This window comes from Schistocerca gregaria, chromosome 2, assembly GCF_023897955.1.
Source record: "Schistocerca gregaria isolate iqSchGreg1 chromosome 2, iqSchGreg1.2, whole genome shotgun sequence".
Classification (NCBI taxonomy): domain Eukaryota; kingdom Metazoa; phylum Arthropoda; class Insecta; order Orthoptera; family Acrididae; genus Schistocerca; species Schistocerca gregaria.
In genome coordinates, this window is record NC_064921.1 from 317,157,761 (window position 1) to 317,179,347 (window position 21,587).

At 36.8% G+C, this 21,587-nt stretch overlaps 1 protein-coding gene across 3 annotated transcripts in view; it reads left to right on the plus strand.

The window, feature by feature from the left end:
• LOC126336943 (tumor protein D54) overlaps positions 1–21,095 on the plus strand; it is an 80,543-nt gene extending 59,448 nt beyond the window's left edge. For 2 of the 3 annotated variants that reach the window (XM_050001121.1, XM_050001120.1), the window contains exons 3-5: positions 3,398–3,546; positions 19,033–19,195; positions 19,364–21,095. In XM_050001121.1, coding sequence (XP_049857078.1) covers positions 3,398–3,546; positions 19,033–19,195; positions 19,364–19,507 — 456 coding nt within the window. In that variant the 3' untranslated portion in view covers positions 19,508–21,095. Of the gene's footprint in view, positions 1–3,397; positions 3,547–17,437; positions 17,498–19,032; positions 19,196–19,363 lie in introns of all 3 variants that reach the window. The other variant, XM_050001119.1, reaches the window with a different exon arrangement.
• The last annotated feature ends 492 nt before the right edge of the window (positions 21,096–21,587 follow it).

A 21,587-nucleotide genomic window follows, 5' to 3' on the forward strand; every position in this document is an offset into this window, starting at 1 on the left:
TTTAGCTTTCAGTGTGGTAATTTTTCCTTTATAACCATAAAAGTTAAATAGTAAGTTATTTGAGAAAAAATATTAAACAGATATTAACCAGGAAAATTAGTATCACAGTTATGGAACAAGATAAATGTATTTAAAAACAAACATTCTGTTAACACTGGCTATGGAGAAACAGCTTGTCTCTAAAATTTTTCAGTGATAATCACTCTTCAGTGCTTCCTAAATTGTTTCCTTTACCACCCAGACATCCACATTTTGAAGACACTTTTAACTTTTGCCTTTATTTTAGAGGAATTTAAGGGAGTAGTTATTCATCAACAGATGGCTTCCCTGGCATTGAAATACCTTCCAGCTTTGATGGTATGACATACCTTTGAACATTTATTCCTCCTTTTGCAAACATAATCAGTGTTGGAAGACTAACAACTCGAATGATTATTCTCTTTCGAAAAAGGGAAAACATAATGGTGCAGCAATTTCATACCAATTGTTGCATGTTCCTCTTGTCTTGCTAAAAGACTGAAGCGATTAGGAAAATAAGACTAGGGTGTTGGTTGGACTTGCAGAATGTCTCGGCCTCTTCTCAGTTTGGTTTCAGAAGGGAAAAGGTGGAATTGACAATATTGTCCTTTTGTCATCTGACACCTTGCTATCTCTCTCAAAGAGAGACATGATTGCAAGTATGTTCCTGGATATCAAAGGAGCATATGACCAAGTAAATGTGGACATTTTACTACACAAACTAATGGCATTAGGCTTCATGGAAAAAGATGTATGCAGAATTGACTGTGTGATTATGGAAAATAAGATTTGATTTTTCCTTTGCAGTGGCTAAACTGTTCTGCTACAAGGAACGACACTATGTAGTCGCTGCATCAGTGAAAAGCTGGCGATGAGTTAACAACTTGTAAGCTTTGACAGATAAATCTTACCTTATTGTGTTTTCTAAGCCTTAATATCCATGCCTTCCTGATTATATCCACACCTTCCTAACGATACGTCTACATCACTGATGCCTAGTGTCAGACAAGTCCTTATACTTAGTAATTGTTTTTGATTCGTAGTTTTCATGGGTTCCTCACGTGAAGACCAAAATTATCAATCTTGAAAAGGTATCAAATATCGTCTGGTCTCCCAGGTTTGGTTTGTCTGCACCCTACCACCACTGATTCTACAAGATTCCATACAGTTTGGACTATGATTTTGTGGCAGTCCACAGTGGGTGCAAGGATAGCCTGTGGAAATTATACATACTTCAGTTTAGATGTATTTGTCAGTGATTGGATGCTGTGGTCTCAACCTCCACAATTGCCGTCTTAATTGAAGCTACAGAAATGCCATTACATATTCAGAGACAGGTACTGGCAAGCAAATTCTTACTTACGGAAACACGTACTTCAAAAAACCATCTGATGACAAAACCCAAATTGTCATCTTGATTTACCAAAATACTATAGCAGTTCATGCTCTACGTATTTTAAACCTTGTCACCTGACCACAAAAATCCTCTTAGCATAAGCACTTCATACTATATGTACAAATACTTAGCCCTCTCCCCACAAAGTGATTATATACATCTAGTCAGCACACCAACAATTGAAAGTCTGTTGTTCTGTGTTATAATTTACCACACCATCACTACATTCAAATCAAGCCAACCTCATACTGTGACCACACAATGTCTGCAGAAGGTAACATTAACTACATACTGTTCACATGCACAAAGTCAGAAAGAAACAGGCTACTGAAAGTAGAATTTCCACCCAAGTGCTGTTGTTTACAAAGAGTTTTCAAAATTTTTACAAGCCAACAAGGAATCCTTGTATATTAAATGCACTGCTGGGAATTATGTCAGCAGTTATTGTGAAATGAACTGTATGTAAAAATTGTATTTAGCAGTTCCATCACTATTATTTATTGTTATTATATTCTCTTTTCACATCCTTTATTTTTCTACCAAATAATTATTTTTGATACATCTGCACTTCCATGCTGTTGTTTACCATCCTATTCCTCTCTTCATATTATTTCCATCAATTTTTGCCTTTAGTTTACCAGGAAGCCCATTGTTAAACTGGTGATTTTTATTAATTTTGTATTGTGTGTTTTAATGAAATATATTTCATAAAAATATGTCAATGGTTGTACCTTTTTAAGAGGACAAGTGACAGAAAATTGTCAGATCAGGGGAAGGTAGCTCAGAGTATGATGTCAAGTAAAACCCTGTGATATTCTAATAAGGCTCGTGGATGGTGTTGCTTTTCTTTTGGGTTGGTTAGCGGTATATGCCACACATTTTGAAAGATACTGTTCAGCTTGTGTAGAAGGGCCATGGCTCAAGTTTAAATAACTTGTATAACATGCATTGAAATGAGAACTACTGACAGTGTGATTTACAACAGAGGACATTGCATAAAAAATGTCAGTGGTTGTACCTTTTAAGAGGACAAATAACAGATATTTGTCAGAAGCCAAATAAACAATGTTAAGAAATGAGTCATTTTGTGTGGAATTGTGAAGCTCCCAAAAATCATGCATGTGCTAGCCATGAACTTAAATACACACAATTCGTTAGCCCATCCGAAGGTGAGAAAAGTTACCTGAAACTAGTTAGTAATTTTTTGTGTTTGTTCATACGTATACATTAAAAACCACTTTCACCACCAAATAACACTATCAGAATATCCCAGAAGACAAGATCATACAATACCATAACTCGAGGTTGTTAGTTCTGAATGATCATGACGTCTAGTTAAAAAAAAATACATCCATAAAAGTCAGACGTCTAGCTGTCAAACAAAAGCAAATGTGGTGTCAAGTTTTCTTGACTGACAAGTGCTTAAAATTGAAGCTCGAACAACAGTGTTCAGACAAGAAATCAAGCACACCCTGCCATTTGCAAGATTGCCAGCTGCTGGCAGGCTTAAAAATCATGTGTGTTGTTTTTCAAAATTCACTGTTACATTTGAATGGCAGAATTTTTGTTCTATACAAAAAGATAATTCGGTTATGTCAGTAGGAACTAAAGTACATTAAACATTAAAAGAATCTGAATACCACCTGAAGGTGTATCATAGATTCTGAAATACAGTGTGATTAAATAACGAAAAGCAAGAATACAGAGTACAAGTACAATTTAAAAAACTTCTATCGATCTGATTATTCCTATCAGTCGAATGAAGTCACAGATTGACACAATACAACGATGTGTTTATGCACAAATAAGTCCTTATACCTAAATAGTGAACCTTTTATGAATATATTGACGTCTAGGATTATAAAAAATGTCTGTGCTCAATTTAGTGTTCATGTGATCTATGTGAAAAATATGCAAGTACATAATCTCCTTTAGTGAGGTAGACCAATTATTTGAAAATGTTAGTGACATTCTTCATTTCAGGTTGAAGAGGAAATTCAGACTCTCCGCCATGTCTTGGCATCAAAAATAAAACATTCTCAAGAACTTAAACGTAAACTTGGGATAAGTGTGTGGAAGGAATTTCAAGATGATATGTCACAGAGCATTCGAAATGTGAAGGAATCAAATATGTGAGTATACAGGTTGAAAATGATTAATTTGTTCACATTTGCTGGTGTACCTATCTACTGATTATTTTATGATGACAGATACACTTTTTAAAGTTTGAAATGTAGTTTATTAGCAGATTATTAATTATCATGCACTCTAGTACAGGTCTGCCTTTGTCTTTGTAAATATTCTGTAGAGCATGTGCTTGAGTATCTGAGGTGACTGCCAATAGATGTTACTTTTATATATATCATATCATCAATAGATGCATGATTGATTAGTTACTACAGAATTACTTACTTCTTAGAATCATAATTAAGGGCAATACCCTTAATTTATGTTAGCTTCCTTTGTGTTCCTAATTCTATAACTTTAGGTAGTGAGTTCATAAAGTTCACAAATAATTACTGCCAAGGAAAAGGCCTTCTTAACAAATGAATGTTGTGTACAGTCTATTTCAAATTCCAAACATATCTGGTAAACATTAATATTTTTCTCGTTATTAATACACACACACACATTAAAACACATGACCTGTCTCATTTTATAAGGTAATGTAAAGACGGAAGTTCATTTTTAGAACTGTTCACTAACGATCACTTCAGCGTATTTAATCTAAATGTGGCTTATTTATGTACAGTATTATTCAGAAAGAGGGAGCCAAAAAGTAAAGCTTGATAATTCTGTATTGAACCGATGTACAAAAAGTGTAATGGTACAGAACCACAAATTAAATTTGTTTTTAGTAAATTTTGGTTGATATGTGCCATTCCATGTTACCTACTCATGTCCAACTAGTGGTCCACATCTCTTCATGTGGGGTTCCCATATTACACGGTATCAGATATGTTGTGTAGGAGATGCACATTTTCAGAGTTCATTTACTGTGGGTTTACAAGAAAGGTGAGTTAGTAACATAAGTAGAGGTGTTAAACTAGCAGTGATGGAGGCAGAATAAAATCCTAATATCCTACGTGACTGGTCCAGTACTACTCCAGTATTGGTAAACATCCGGGTAGGAACATGGTGATATTAAACTGCTGTATTAGACGTTATAAGCTGAATGTCTACCATGTATACTTAGTAGTGGGTTATAAGAAAAAAATGCCCCCTCATTGTACAGAACATGAATATTTGCGCAGAACATGAATATTTGCGCAGAACATGAATATTTGGTGAGTTGTAGTGGCATGAATCTCTTTCGTGCCTCAAATCTGTAAGTTCTGATTACGGACAGTCATGATCAGGTGGAAGGCTGCCGTATCACTGAAATTTAATGTAATCAGCTAGCCTGATTTCTAAAATGCTTTGCAAATAGTGAAGTATTTTTTCATGCCTATTGATCGACATCTAAGCACAAACTGCAGTCTGTGTTGTATAAAAATTCACGATTGAATACCTTATTGAGTAGATTGCTCAGTATTAATTGTTGGAAAATTTGGGATGGGACTTAAGGTGTATATGATGGGCCAGTTGTCATAAAGTAAATCAGTACTTACTAATGAATGGGTGAATAGAGGGTGAATAAAAATGGGAAATTTTACTGTGGTTTCATGTGAAGTCCTTCAGATTTAAGAAGACAAAACTCAAATTTGCTTTTGTCTTCTTATGGTGCTGCCTGTCATCCACCAGCAAGGGTTACAGACAATTCAAATGCATTTATTATCTATTAATAAATTTGTCTGCAGGTCTTTTTAATCTGAGATGTCACCATACTTTGTACTTGTATTTCATTGCAGGTTTATCATTTTGCGTGAATAATGCAGTCATTTTAAATTACCTAACCCAAAAATCATAGTCTTCTCCGTAACTGCTGTAATTATATTTCTGTCCCTAAATAAAAATATCATTGAAGACATTAACAAAATCAGGAACAAAATCACACTCACAAGAGGTGAAATTATTGATAGATTGTTACTGATAATAAGAGTAGAGTCCAAGTCCCAAAGTTTAGATCAGGACGTTCCTTCTTTAATAAGAAACAGAACAAAGAAGGAAATTTTTTTAAAAAAATGGCACTTGTATGAAAACCTCTTAACAATTGGGCAATAGGCCTTTCTATAAATAATACACTTACTTTGTCTGTAACACATGAGATCGGGAATTCATGGCAACATGTTGTACTCACTAATGGTAAACCTATGAATTGTTTTAAGGACCACTGCATTTTTTCATGTAAGGAAAGTTGTATGTGTTATGTTTATACACGATTTTCAATTTCCAATGGGTATCACTATTTTTGAGATAGATAGCTGATAGTTTGCTGTTCAGTTAGGTAACAATGATACCATTTACTGATGGTTGTGATTTTACATGGGAGTACACAGCTAAAGCAACTGACATCTGTAATTAACAGTGTACGTAAATACGATCATAAGAAAAATGAAGAGAAACCTAACGTTCTATGACACTTGTAGCGGTCACTTATTCATCTTAAGCACTTAAGCAATGTTATGTTCTTCCTTTTTATTGCTCATATTTGCTTTTTAAATTAGTGTAGTTTAGTTTTTCTTGCTTGTGTGTTCATAATCTATGCTTTTCATTGAGGACATTTAAGTATTTGCTCAGTGTCGGTTTCTTTCAGTAAATTTGGCTTGCACAATTGCTGAGGCAAAATGTGACTGTGTGGAGGGATAAAGGGCTTCCTGCTGTTAAACTGTTCTGCAAATTTGAGAAGAATCATGTTTCTTACAGCTTTTTCATGTACTATACTTGGGTGTGCCTTGTTGGTTCATTGATCAATAACATATGACTTGTTGACCTACCATTGCCATTTCCTAACATAATTTTCAGTGTAGAATCTATGGAAATGATAGTGTGTGTGTGTGTGTGTGTGTGTGTGTGTGTGTGTGTGTGTGTGTGTCATCTTAGTTAACTGTTAAATCTTTTGCTAATAGCCTTGAATATGAAAGAGCATTGTAGTATCCAAAGCAGTGCGCTGGGTCCATTCATAGTGTGACTGCCTTAAGAGTTGAAGCAAGTGTGTAAATCAGTTTGTACTTTGTATTTTGTTGTTGGTAATTAGGGGTTCTGTGCAATTAGATATGTTTAATGCAGCAAGTTCCGTAGTACATACATTAAAAAAAGTTTTGTATCACCCCGGTTCCCAGTACTCCTGAAGATAGACGTTGATTGTGGATATTGTATCACAGACACAATCCCTTTGACTGTTCAGAGATGTCACTAAGCACTCCCAAAGATGTAGTAAACAACCATGCATGAACAGTGCCTGTTAGACGGAAGTGGTGTGACAGCCAAACAGTTTGTCATTCCACCAGAAAGGTGTGCAGCTCATGTTGTCTGTAGTTCAACCATGCCTAGACAGTCAACACCGCGGTTTGATCATGTTCGCATTGTTACTTTGTGCCAGGAAAAGCTCTCGACAAGGAAGTGTCCAGGCATCTCGGAGTGAACCAAAGCAATGTTGTTCGGACATAGAGGAGATACAGAGAGACAGGAACTGTCGATTCCATGCCTCGCTCAGGCCGCCCACGGGCATTACTGCAGTAGATGACCACTACCTACAGATTAACCCTGACGGCAACGCCGCCATATTGAATAATGCTTTTCATGCAGCCACAGGACACTGTGTTAGGACTCAAACTGTGTGCAATAGGCTGTGTGATGCTCAACTTCACTCCCTACATCCATGGCAAGGTCCATCTTTGCAACCACAACACTGTGCAGTCTGGTATAGATGGGCCCAACAACATGCTGAATGGACCACTAAGGATTGGAATCACGTTCTCTTCTACTATGAGTGTCGCATATGCCTTCCACCAGACAGTCGTCAGAGATGTGATTGGCAGCAACCTGGTCAGGCTGAACGCCTTAGACACACTGTCCAGTGAGTGCAGCAAGGTGGAGGTCCCCTGCTATTTTGGGGTGGCATTATGTGGGGCCGATGTATGCTGCTGGTGGTCATGGAAGGCACTGTAATGGCTGTACGATACATGAATGCTATTCTCCGACAGATAGTGCAACCATATCAGCAGCATATTGTTGAAGCATTATCTTCATGGGCAACAATTGACGCCCCCATCATGCACATCTTGTGAATGAGTTCTTCAAGATAACGACATTGCTCGAACAGAGTGGCCAGCATGTTTTCCAGACATGAACCCTATCGAATATGTCTGGGATAGATTGAAAAGGGCTGTTCATGGACTACGTTACCCACCAACTACTCTGAGGAATATATGCTGAATTGCCGTTAATAGTGAGACAATCTGGTCCAACGGTGCCTTGATGAACTTGGGGATAGTATGCCACCACGTATACAGGCATGCATCAATGCAAGAGGATGTCTGACTGGGTATTGGAGGCACCAGTGTGTACAGCAATCTGGACCACCATCTCAGAAGGTCTCGCTGTATGGTGGTACAACACGCAATGTGTGATTTTCATGAACATTAAAAAGGGCGGAAATTACATTTATGTTGCTCTCTATTCCAATTTAGTGTACATGTTCCGGAACTCTTGGAACTGAGAGACTCTTTCTGATGAGTGTACATGGTATCATCCTTAAGTAGTACAAGGGACTATAAAACTAATGATTTATAGATACTATTTTACACAGAAGGAAGAAGCAATTTTTCTCCAGTTTTTTTCTTTAAAGACTGCAATGATCTTTAATCCATATTAATATACAAAAAGGAAATATTGTCTCAAAAAATCTCCATGTTTGTGACTGAATTAATTCAAATTTTGACACAATACTCTAATGAACATTCGGTCTGGCATAGGCTATATTGCTCAAAAAAAAAAAAAAAAAAAAAATTCTGTTAAAATCGACTGCAAGAAAGAAAATGTTGGGCAATGCTTTGAAAGTGTATTTTCTTTTTCACAGTTGCTGTAACTACAATAGCAGAGTGTATAAACCATTAGACAGATTTTTCCCCCCTTACATTTTGCTTTTCTGTATATAAAATTTTGTACAAAATTACGTACACAACTATGTGTTGTTTTGATCACTTCCTTTGCCACTTTTAACAGAAAACCTATATGTTAATAATTTTGTATTTGTACCTTACGGGTTTTTGAAAAGAATACTACTACGCAATCTCAATCATCCAAAACTTTGTAACGCTACCCATTCCCAGATTAAAACTATGCAAAGCAATGTCATTGAAGGTGCTGTCCTCACAGAGACAGCAGGTGGAGAAGTGTCTCTTATACTCTGTATATTGATGTCCCAACCAGTTTACCCATCCAGGTTTCGTTATACACTAAAGCAAGCTCAAGATCCAACATTCAGACACGCTGGAATTTATTTATGATCAGTGTTTTACCATTTTCAGTTGTATCTGGTCTTTAACTAACTCCTGACACACAGTATCCCAAAAATTAAAACTATACAATATTGGGGCATGTGCTAAATATTTTTAAACAACAATTAATTCATAACAATAACCTATATTCTATATACTGTTTTGTTTTATTCTTCAATCAGTGTTAAATGTAATAGTGGGGCATTTAAACAATTAGACACATTTTTGCATAGTAATTTGTAATCTTTCATGAACTGGTGGTGCAAAAAACCATTTCATACTCTTACCACACAGTATTCAAAAAATGAAAAATGTTGTATATTATGAAGTTTTGTATCATATACAAAAAATTAAAAACAGAGACTTAAAAACATTAACAAAGGAGTCTTTTTATTCAGATTCTATATGATTTATTATAATTTGAAAATGGTGAAGGAGCAGAAATTTGTCCCCTGCAAAATTCCCAGGTGTATCACAGATTAGTATATACTGAGCATCCAATTACAATGCATGTTTAGCAGTTGGGAAGCATTGCCGAGTTAGCTAGTTTTCTCATAAAGGTGAATGATGAAAATAACTACTTACTTTCTGGATTTGAGAAAATGAAAAAGAGTAACGCAATTCACTTTTTTTAGTGATAGGAAAGACTTCAAAATAAACTGTAGGGAAAGAAGTTTTGGAGGTGTTTCAAATTGTCACGTAAAACAAGAATGGAAATTATGGATGGAGAAATATGTAAAATAAGGGAAACAGCAGATCAATGTGTGAAAACAGCACCTACGCTAGCTTTCGAGCAATAGCTGTTTTGGGGATGTGGAATTGGTCAATGTGTATTAACGAAAGGTAAGCAGGGAAACAACAATCAGAAACTTAATCTGTACGCAGTACAGGCCTTGAACTTAGATGATGATGATGATGATGATGATGATGATAGTACAGATGAAACCAAAGACTGCAGGTAACTTTAATTTTTACTAATGAAACGGGTCCAAATAATATCACTTCATGTAAATAAAAGCAAACAGCATACTTATTATACTTGCCCCCTCTTCTTTTAGTATTGGGGAAAATGGCAGCAAGGAAGTGATGTAAGAAAAACTAAGTTGCCATAGATATTTGCTGTTTCTCTCCTCAGCATATAGTTTGTGACCCCCCCCCCCCCCCCCCAGCCAATCTACTTTAATCACTTGTTCTCTTTAATAATTGCAACTTTCATTATTTTTAAAAAAATTGTATTTCCTAGGGATGTATAATTTGACAGTAACCAGAAAACTCTTGTTATTGTAGAAATTAATAGCTTGTCTCCAAATAATTTCTGAATTGCTTTCGGCACCACAGTTGTCAGGACTCTTGACAGCCTCCTCCCCCCCCCCCCTTCCACACACACACACACACACACACACACACACACACACACACACACACACACACACACACACACTCCTCCCCCTTTCCCCTCCCTTGCATAATAAGTTTTTCAGTAATCTCTGACACTTCAGTAGGTAGTTCTCCTTAATTATAACTAGGTTGAGTTTTGATTATTAGCAGCAATGACTTAGTTGATGTATCAAGAATGATCTATCAAGAATTTATACACTACTAAAATGTGGTTCTTATGTGGTGGTTGTAGTAGTAGTAGTAGTAGTAGTAGTAGTAGTAGTAGTAGTAACGTATTCATGGTAATTTGTTTGTGGACTTTACTCCATTGTTTTTGTAAATTATTACTTCAATTTTATGTTGGTCATTACCGGATCCTCCCCCCATGAACCATGGACCTTGCCGTTGGTGGGGAGGCTTGCGTGCCTCAGCAATGCAGATGGCCGTACCGTAGGTGCAACCACAACGGAGAGGCCAGACAAACGTGTGGTTCCTGAAGAGGGGCAGCAGCCTTTTCAGTAGTTGCAGGAGCAACAGTCTGGATGACTGACTGATCTGGCCTTGTAACATTAACCAAAATCGCCTTGCTGTGTTGGTACTGGGAACAGCTGAAAGCAAGGGGAAACTACAGCCGTAATCTTTCCCGAGGGCATGCAGCTTTAGTGTATGATTAAATGATGATGTCGTCCTCTTGGGTAAAATATTCCGGAGGTAAAATAGTCCCCCATTCGGATCTGCGGGCGGGGACAACCCAAGAGGACGTCGTTATCAGGAGAAAGAAAACTGGCATTCTACGGATCGGAGCGTGGAATGTCAGATCACTTAATTGGGCAGGTAGGTTAGAAAATTTAAAAAGAGAAATGGTTAGGTTAAAGTTATAGTGGGAATTAGTGAAGTTCGGTGGCAGGAGGAACAAGACTTTTGGTCAGGTGAATACAGGGTTATAAATAAAAAATCAAATAGGGATAATGCAGGAGTAGGTTTAATAATGAATAAAAAAAATAGGAGTGCGGGTATGCTACTACAAACACCATAGTGGATGCATAATTGTGGCCAAGATAGACTACTACAGTAGTAAAACTTTATATGCCAACTAGCTCTGCAGATGATGAAGAAATTGAGGAAATCTATGATGAGATAAAAGAAATTATTCAGGTAGTGAAGGGAGACGAAAATTTAATAGTCATGGGTGACTGGAATTCGGTAGTAGGGAAAGGGAGAGAAAGAAACATAGTAGGTGAATATGGATTGGGGGGAAGAAATGAAAGAGGAAGCCGTCTGGTAGAATTTTGCACAGAGCATAACTTAATCATAGCTAACACTTGGTTTAAGAATCATGAAAGAAGGTTGTATACATGGAAGAACCCTGGAGATACTAAAAGGTATCAGATAGATTATTTAATGGTAAGACAGAGATTTAGGAACCAGGTTTTAAATTGTAAGACATTTCCAGGGGCAGATGTGGACTCTGACCACAATCTATTGGTTATGACCTGTAGATTAAAGCTGAAGAAACTACAAAAAGGTGCTAATTTAAGGAGATGGGACCTGCATAAACTGAAAGAACCGGAGGTTGTAGTGTTTCAGGGAGAGCATAAGGGAACAATTGACAGGAATGGGGGAAAGAAATACAGTAGAAGAAGAATGGGTAGCTCTGAGGGATGAAGTAGTGAAGGCAGCAGAAGATAAAGTAGGTAAAAAGACGAGGGCTAATAGAAATCCTTGGGTGACAGAAGAAATATTGAATTTAATTGATGAAAGGAGAAAATATAAAAATGCATTAAATGAAGCAGGCAAAAAGGAATACAAACGTCTGAAAAATGAGATCGACAGGAAGTGCAAAATGGCTAAGCAGGGATGGCTAGAGGACAAATGTAAGGATGTAGAGGCTTATCGCACTAGGGGTAAGATAGATACTGCCTACAGGAAAATTAAAGAAACCTTTGGAGAAAAGAGAGCCGCTTGTATGAATATCAAGAGCTCAGATGGAAACCCAGTTCTAAGCAAAGAAGGGAAGGCGGAGAGGTGGAAGGAGTATATAGAAGGTTTATACAAGGGTGATGTACTGGAAATGGAAGAGGATGCAGATGAAGATGAAATGGGAGATACAATACTGCGGGAAGAGTTTGACAGAGCACTGAAAGACCTGAGTCGAAACAAGGCCCCGGGAGTAGACAACATTCCATTGGAACTACTGACGGCCTTGGGAGAGCCAGTCATGACAAAACTGTACCATCTGGTGAGCAAGATGTATGAGACAGGCGAAATACCCTCAGACTTCAAGAAGAATATAATAATTCCAATCCCAAAGAAAGCAGGTGTTAACAGATGTGAAAATTACTGAACTATCAGTTTAATAAGTCACAGCTGCAAAATACTAACACGAATTCTTTACAGACGGATGGAAAAAATGGTAGAAGCGAACCTTGCGGAAGATCAGTTTGGATTCCGCAGAAATGTTGGAACACGTGAGCCAATACTAACCTTACGACTTATCTTAGAAGAAAGATTAAGAAAAGGCAAATCTATGTTTCTACCATTTGTAGACTTAGAGAAACCTTTTGACAATGTTGAATTGAATACTCTTTCAAATTCTAAAGGTGGCAGGGGTAAAATACAGGGAGCGTAAGGCTATTTACAATTTGTACAGAAACCAGATGGCAGTCATAAGAGTCGAGGGGCATGAAAGGGAAGCAGTGGTTGGGAATGGAGTGAGACAGGGCTGTAACCTATCCCCAATGTTATTCAATCTGTATATTGAGCAAGCAGTGAAGGAAACAGAAGAAAAATTCGGAGTAGGTATTAAAATTCACGGAGAAGAAATAAAAACTTTGAGGTTCGCCGATGACATTGTAATTCTGTCAGAGACAGCAAAGGACTTGGAAGAGCAGTTAATCGGAATGGACAGTGTCTTAAAAGGAGGATATAAGATGAACATCAACAAAAGCAAAACGATGATAATGGAATGTAATCGAATTAAGTCGGGTGATGCTGAGGGAATTAGATTAGGAAATGAGACACTTGAAGTAGTAAAGGAGTTTTGCTTTTTGGGGAGCAAAATAACTGATGATGGTCAAAATAGAGAGGATATAAAATGTAGACTGGCAATGGCAAGGAAAGCTTTTCTGAAGAAGAGAAATTTGTTAACATTGAATATAGATTTAATGGTCAGGAAGTCGTTTCTGAAAGTATTTGTATGGAGTGTAGCCATGTATGGAAGTGAAACATGGACAATAACTAGTTTGGACAAGAAGAGAATAGAAGCTTTCGAAATGTGGTGCTACAGAAGACTGCTGAAGATTAGATGGGTAGATCACATATCTAATGAGGAGGTATTGAATAGAATTGGGGAGAAGAGGTGTTTGTGGCACAACTTGACTAAAAGAAGGGACCAGTTGGTAGGACATGTTTTGAGGCATCAAGGGATCACAAATTTAGCATTGGAGGGCAGCGTGGAGGGTAAAAATCATAGGAGACCAAGAGATGAATACACTAAGCAGATTCAGGAGGATGTAGGTTGCAGCAAGTACTGGGAGATGAAGAAGCTTGCAGAGGATAGGGTTGCATGGAGAGCTGCATCAAACCAGTCTCAGGACTGAAGACAACAACAACAACAACAACAACATTACTGGATGAAATATTTTCTTGTATCCATCTCTAAATTCAGTTTTTTGCTTAATTACCTCTCCGGAAAAGTGTTTTTTTTTTTTTTTTTTTTTTTTTTTGTGGTGGTATTTTTAGTATTACAAGCCAAGATCATAAAAGTGTAAATTGTGTAAAATATCATCTACCGTTACTATGCTATAAACTTGTTTTCTCAGAGTGATATCCTTCACTTCTTGTATACTTGACTGAGAATTTTGGTGAATGTAATTTATGCAGCTGTGCAGTTCATAATGGTGAAGTTATTGTGATTCACAGTGTTGCATTTGACAAATGTTCCAAGTCATCTGTAGATTACTTTTATGCATCTTCTTCCTGATATTGAATTTCCTTTTTCCATTGCTGGTAAAATGTACTGTCATATGCAAAACCTGCACTACACATTCATTTTTCAGGAAAAGTCATATGATGAAAGAAGCAATTTATTAATGGAGTAATGGAATGAATTGCATGTTTTTCACCCTTGTCTTACGAAGACACAAAGAAATTAGTGCTATTAGTTGCCAGTAGGCATTGATTAAAATCAATTGGGAAAGTGGTCATCGCAGCTGCATGGCTACCCTAGCAAGCTTCCTGTCAGGCCCAAATCCTCAACTTAGGCACACACTACTAATATAATGCCCCTTGCCCATTATTCTTATTACTCACAGCATTTCACAGATTTCCATCAAGAGTTCGAGAATGGTGTGCATCCACACTGAAGTGATCAGTTGATAATTATCTACTTTTCTTATTTGTATGGTGCTGTAGTCACATTCCTCGTATGGGACAAATGTGGTGCCTTGAATGAGTGTTGATAATTATAGGTTCTACACACTCCAATCACATTAATATGGCCACTGGCTCCATTTGACATCAACATGCCATAACCGCTCACAGCAGCAGATGGCAGCATTAGCAGTGGAGAGTACATAAAGCATAAGCATGTCAGAGGATGCGGGAAACAGTGCAGTCATTGTCGTAATGCAGAAATGGAGCAATGGTGTTTTTTTTTTTTTTTTTTTTTTTTTTTTTTTTTTTTTTTTTTTTTTTCAGAACAGCACGATCATTGGCTTTTGGGCCAAGGGTGGGAGCATTTCCGAAATAGCTATGTTTGTAAATTGTTGGCATGCCGCTGTGGTTAAAGTATACTGTGTATGGCAAACTGGTGCCATGCAAAACCGATGCCAAGGCAGCTGTGGTACACCACAGACCATAGGTGACAGGGGTGAATGATGGCTGCAGAGACATGTATAGGGAAATAAATGTGTAACTGTTGAGCAACTGACCACCCAGGTGAACTGTGGGGCTGCCAACAGTATCTCCTCAGTAACCATTCAGTGAATGATTGTTGGCGCTCATTGACGTCCGCAATCACACACCTGGTTGGTGCGCCAGTGCTGACTGCTGTTAAATTGGATGTCCACTGAGTAGCAACAGGTGACCTTTCCAGATGGATCATGTTTTTCACTCCATGAGACATGCGGCTGTTGGAGTGTCTAGTACAAAACATCTGAAAGCTATAACCCTGCAACATTTGGTTGAAGGGTCCAGGCCAGAGGAGGAAGTTCGATGTTCTGGGGGATTCCATGGGTGATCTTGTAATTATGGAAGGCACAGTGGATCAACAATAGTGTACATCTATTCTTAAGGACCATGTCCACTTCCACACGCATTTTGTTTTTCCTCGACTTGATGACATTGGCCATCAGGACAATACAATGTGTTGCATAGCTCCAGTCTCTGTTGGTCTGTTATGGTCAGGGGACACCGGCTGATATGTACTTTTCAATTCAATAAACTTTACCAACAGCCATATACTTAAGGTTATATTATTTTATATCAAATGCTACCAGTTGAATCAGTGTTGCCCTTTCTTATGAATCAGTTGCATAACGATTTGGACTCATGGTTCCAGTCTTATGGCACCATACAATAAGCTTTTTGGTACGAAAAAGACGTATGGGGCCTCAAGACGGCAAAATGAATTGCTGAAACTGGTAGTGTTCAGTATAAAATAAAATAACCTAAAGTGTATATGGTTGTTGGTAAAATTTATGGAATTGAGAAAAATGGTTGAGAATCTATGGGACAACCTCAGACTGTTCATGCCATGGATCCTATCCAAGAAACTTAGCACAGCTGGCCACTGTACTGGACTCATCATGGCTCCAAACCCGTACTGGTACCTTCCAGTATATCGTCGACACTGTTCCTACATGTCTCACAGTGCTCCACACTGCAAAAGGTATTTTGACAGGTGGTCACGTTTGTGTCTGAACAGTGGATAATGATTCCGAATTTCCCTTATTTCTCTGACTTAAATTCATGTGGCTTCGTTTATCTCACTAAAGAAAGCCACACAGCATAGACCCTCGGCTTGCAATTAGGTACAACAGTAATGGATGTTGTGGTTAAGACATAAACAGTTGTATATGGATACCTAGAGCAATGCGGCCAGTAGGGAAATTTTTGTTATTCTGTGCACTCGTGTAGCCTAATTACCTAGAAGTGTGTTCAGAGTGTAATCAAATTCAAATTACTTTGTTCATCAGCCCATAGTCAAAAAAATAAAAAAACACTAAATATTCATTACTAAAACATGAAAGATTAGTTCATACAGCATATTGTGCAGTGTGCTACCTTCTGAGACAGGAAGGTAGGTCACTTCCATATAGAATGTGTGCAATGGATTAATGTGGTGGGATGCTACCTGGGCCAGCCTGAAGGTGGTTCTCATCTGGTTCCAAATTTCATTTAGGCAAATTCTGGGCTGGTCCCTAGCTTCTGCCTCAGAGAATACGATACACAAACAGTTAACTTACCCTGAGAACAAATTTTATGATTCACAGACTGATGGAGCGCACTACTGATCCCATAGGTTGCATTGACAGTTGGGACATTAGGAAGTCTATCTGATCACATAGTTAAATAATAATGCCAAATTCCCAAAAAGCAGACCGTGCTAGAGAGGATAAATGCTAGGGGAAAAAGAGGAGGAAGAAAACCAATATCAATTAATTTTTTTCATTAGCTGACTTTCTAGACTTTTTAAGTTAATGTGACACAACAAAAAATTAAGCTTACTGTCGCAAAATGCACTTCATGTATTTCAAATGATACCATAATAAAGAAACATGACATTTTTTGGTACCTCCGTCCCCTGTGTTGTGAAATACTTTCTATTTGTAAGTAGAATATCCAGAACCTGATTGTCATACTTGTCATTAAGACTGTTTTCTTTTAAATAAGACTGATGGTGATATTATGATGGAAACAGAAACAATACAGACTTGTTACCACCCATCTGCAGATGAATGGTAGGGGGTGCAACCATAGACCAGATAATTTTACTAGCTTTTTGCTTTCTTGCACCATTTGGATGTATTGGCACACACCAAAACTGTAAGAGGAGTGAAAGCTCAAAATTGCTATTCATTTGCAGGCAAGTGGTCACCTGGCCTCCTGTCTTATACATTGAGGGAACTTTGTTAAAATAGAGGTAAATATTGGCAAGGATTGAAAATAACATTTCAGAGAAAATACCACATAGATTATGGACACACATTCAATTTTGTGTTCTGCACTCCTTACTTGCTTATTTTTATTTTTATCGTAACAGTTATCAGAATGTTGAAGACAAACTAGGGAAGTTCAGCAGGGCTGTTACAGAAGCGCCATTGTAAGTACTGTAAATGCTACTTTCATGATGCACACTTTCCTATTTTTAGTTGTTTGCTGTAATGTGATCAGTTGGAAACAGTTAGTTTGGAACTGAGAAATAATACCTATTGAAATCAATTTGTTTTTATGTTTCAAGAGCCTGATGGCATAATTCCTGATTGTAAACATATCAATTTTGAATTGGAATTTGTTGCTACATATACCTTCATCCATGCCTGTCCACTTTCTGTGTATATAGAGAGTTTATTTCATAGAAAAAGTTGTGTATGAGACTGTAAACAGTTAAAGATGATTTGAATGGGAGGAAACCCCATTAATATTTTGGAGAGATTACTTGAAGGACTTTCGTATGTATTTCAATGTGCAACTTACGATCCAAGTGGCTTGGTAATGCATTATCAGTTGATTACAAATATTAATGAGATAAGCTGACTTCATGGTAACTGTTGAGTTTTATGTGTAGGGACATACACTGATAATTCATTTTAGTTAGTAGGTGTGTTTAGTGCCTCATGTTTTAGGTTGATTTATTCTTCATCATTGCTATTGCAGTTTAAGCAGTCAACAATTTGCCATTAGAGACATAAGTTGTGACATTTTGGTGCCTCTTGCTGTCCTGTTCCTTCAGTCACTTGTCAGTTTCCTCAGTGTTTGATGTTTCCTCTGTTGCGGGTGTTTGTCATGTAATGTATCCTTGCCAGAGTAGCCAATGTTCCCTCTCCCTGCCATCACCTAGAGGCTTGCTATGAAAGCCCAGTGTGATTCACGTTGAGTTTTTGTGATGGCTCTTTAATGACAACTAGTTTAGATGAGTACAGCAATTTACCCTTCTTCATTATTTGATGTCTTCTAAATTCCTATATCTTTCAGTGCTGAAAATTTATCGAAAAATGTACACCTACAGTGCATGGTTCCTCACCTCTTCTGTACTGTTTCATGTTGTTGGAATCTCAGTCCACAAACTTTACCTTTAAGTATAGCTATGAAACAATCTGATTTACTTTCATACATGAAATTCCTTCAATTTTTTTTGTTTTCTAATGTTTGCTTTATGCGCTTATAGGCATGACATTAGTGCTACTTCTATGTTTAGTGAATGCTTCATTTTTAAAATGTTTACTTCAGATGCAACGTAAAAAATTGTAATTATACGTAGCTATCTAAACTATTTTACCTTTTACTCTTAACAGTTTATCCTGTGAGAAGATACGTAACTAATCTTTAAAGAAAAATTAGTATTACCTATCATTTCAGTCCAGTTATCAATAATTTTTTTTTCTTTGTTGAAATTCAGAATGTCTAAATAATTGACTATAACATTTAATTCACATTGATAAACGAAGATAACTTCTCAACAAGTAACTGTGTGTGTGTGTGTGTGTGTGTGTGTGTGTGTGTGTGTGTGTGTGTGTGTGTGGTGTTTTTTTAATAAGATTTATTACATTTGTCTCCATGCATAGCAAGTAATTACGATGAACTTACCTTCATAATGCATGTTTGGTCATTGGCTGTTCTTCATTCTTTTGCTTCTAGGTATCAGAAGACTGAATCTGTGATTAAAACTACAGCTGAAAAAACTACTACTCTTCTAGGTGGTTTAGGCTCCAGTGTAACAACAAAAATTGGGCAGCTGAAAAATTCAGATTCTTTTCGCTCTTTAGAAGAGAAGGTTGGGTCAGCATATGAAAATGTGAAGGTTGGTGCAAAAGTGTCTAATGAGATCCTACTGAACAGCAGCATAAAACTATATTCTTTAAAATATTTAACTGTTGTTTGTATTTAAAACAAGTAAATTCCATAGTAATATGCCAGAGCATTTGATAAGATGGAATGAAGTGAGAAACTTTTCAATATTCATTTACAGACAAAAGTGGTGACTTCACGCTCCAACTCAACTCAGAGTTTTGATGAGGCTCTGAGAGAGGCAGAGGCAAACCGAAGACCCAGTAACAGTGCTTCGACACCTGCTACAACACCAACCATACCGGAAGAGAAGCCACTCTCCTAGAGGAATAACTTGTTTGGCTGCAAAAACTGGGTTTAGTTAGGCATCTTACCTCTTGATGTGGAATGGTTAATTCAGTTCAGCTTAAAATGCAATGGGTATATTGTGGATTGGTACAGCTTTACTGCAGACTGAAGTTATGGTTACTTATTAATTATTACATTAAATGTAGCTATACATATTTTTATAATACAATATTTAATGGTATCTTTTGCCTATAACATTTCATAATAAACTGTTTGACTAAACTGTCCACTCCAGGTGTTACGAGAACTTCAGAGGCATGCTTATTGAAATAAGATGTCGTTTACAATTTGTATTCATCAATCACTTTAAAGTTTTTTCATGAAAGGGAAAGGATCAACTCTCCAACTTGGGAAAATAGCCATATTGCTAACTACATTGTATAGAATGTTTAAAAGGAATGCTGATTAATTATTGGAAGTGACTTTCATGTGTTGTCACAGCACTAGAGTTCAGCATGATTTAACTTGAATGCTTTTTGTGAGAAAAAGATGGCTTGTCTGTGTTGTAACGACAGCTTATGTTTCTGTTACACTGCTTTGCATGTAAACTACTGAATATGTAATTAATGGAAGCTTTCATATTCAAGGCTGTGCCTGTAACTGAAAATTTAAAATTTTGAACAGTCAGTTCTCTGTGTAACAGTGTCATTCAGATAATTCTTATTCTGCTAGATTTACCACTTAATACAATAATACACTTAAAATGAGAAACGTCTGTTGTTCATCATTAATAGCTGAAATGTGTGCAGTAAGGAAGACTACTAGACAGATTGATATTTCAGGTATTATCTTCACATAGATAGTAGTGCCAACAACAAATTTTTTCCACTCATTTGTGCTGCTTCCTGCCTTCTGGTGTTGGTCATCTCTCACCCACATTTATGACGCTGTCTTTCTCTCTCTGATAACCATCTCTTTAAGTTGTTAAAACTTAAATGGTTTTCCATACTGATTCATCTGTAGCCATCTGGGAAATAATTCACTATAATGTTGATTATATTTTAAGTGATATAGGGGCTTGTTCTATGGCAGCAACTATTGTGATCTGTTCTGGACAAAGGAACCATATTGTTTTTGCATTAAATTGCAATTACTCATCTCCATCCACCTTGGCCTTGCTGTAATATTTTCAAAAAATCTCGTACTAAATTACTGTCAAATTTTTGAAAAGAAATGTTTTCTATTTGATAGTATTGATGTATATTTTAAGAAAATAATCAGTGTAACTAGATATTAAAAAGTTTATTGCACATTTTGATTGTTAAAATATTCTAATGTTTTGTCTGTCACATTGATTATAATAAATAACTTTTTGTTACATGAAAAGTAATATTTTCCTTATTAACTTTTTTCTTTTTTATATAATGTGTAACTTCAATGTAATAATGCCATCTCAAGTCTTGATATCAAATTATATTTACAGAAAAACGTATTTCGTGTATGAAAATGATGTAACATGCTAGTCACACACATGTAATGAAAAATCTTGACTGTTTATTTATTATTATGAGAATTTTTGGAGATCACATAATTATAAATATAATTAAATCATTCACTCATTGTTATTTTTGCTCATTTTTCTTGCCTGTCACGAACTGTATACTTCACTGTTTACTATCTCTCCAGGGATAAATTTCATTTAAATAAATTACTGCAATGCACACATCTATGACACATCTCTTTCAACATTAGATTTTTTAAACAGTAATGTGAAAATAAGGATATAGCAAATGTAGAATAAAAGTAACTCATTTTTGTAAACATGAATGAAAGAATCAGTGTGGTGTTACTGGAGGAGTCTTTGTGGTATTTGGTACCTTTGTGAGCTTGGCAGTGGGTATCCTGTACTGCTACTAGTAATTACCTTCCCTGTTACATTAGCAAATAGAGCGAGGAAAAAACAACTGTTTGCATGCTTCCTAATTTCTCATATTTTATCTTCATGGACCTTAAGCAAATTGTAAATTGATGGCTGTAGAATCATTCTGCAGTCAACTCCAGATGTCGGTTCTCTACTTGCTAATAGTGTTCCTCAAAAAGAGCACTGGCTTCCCAGG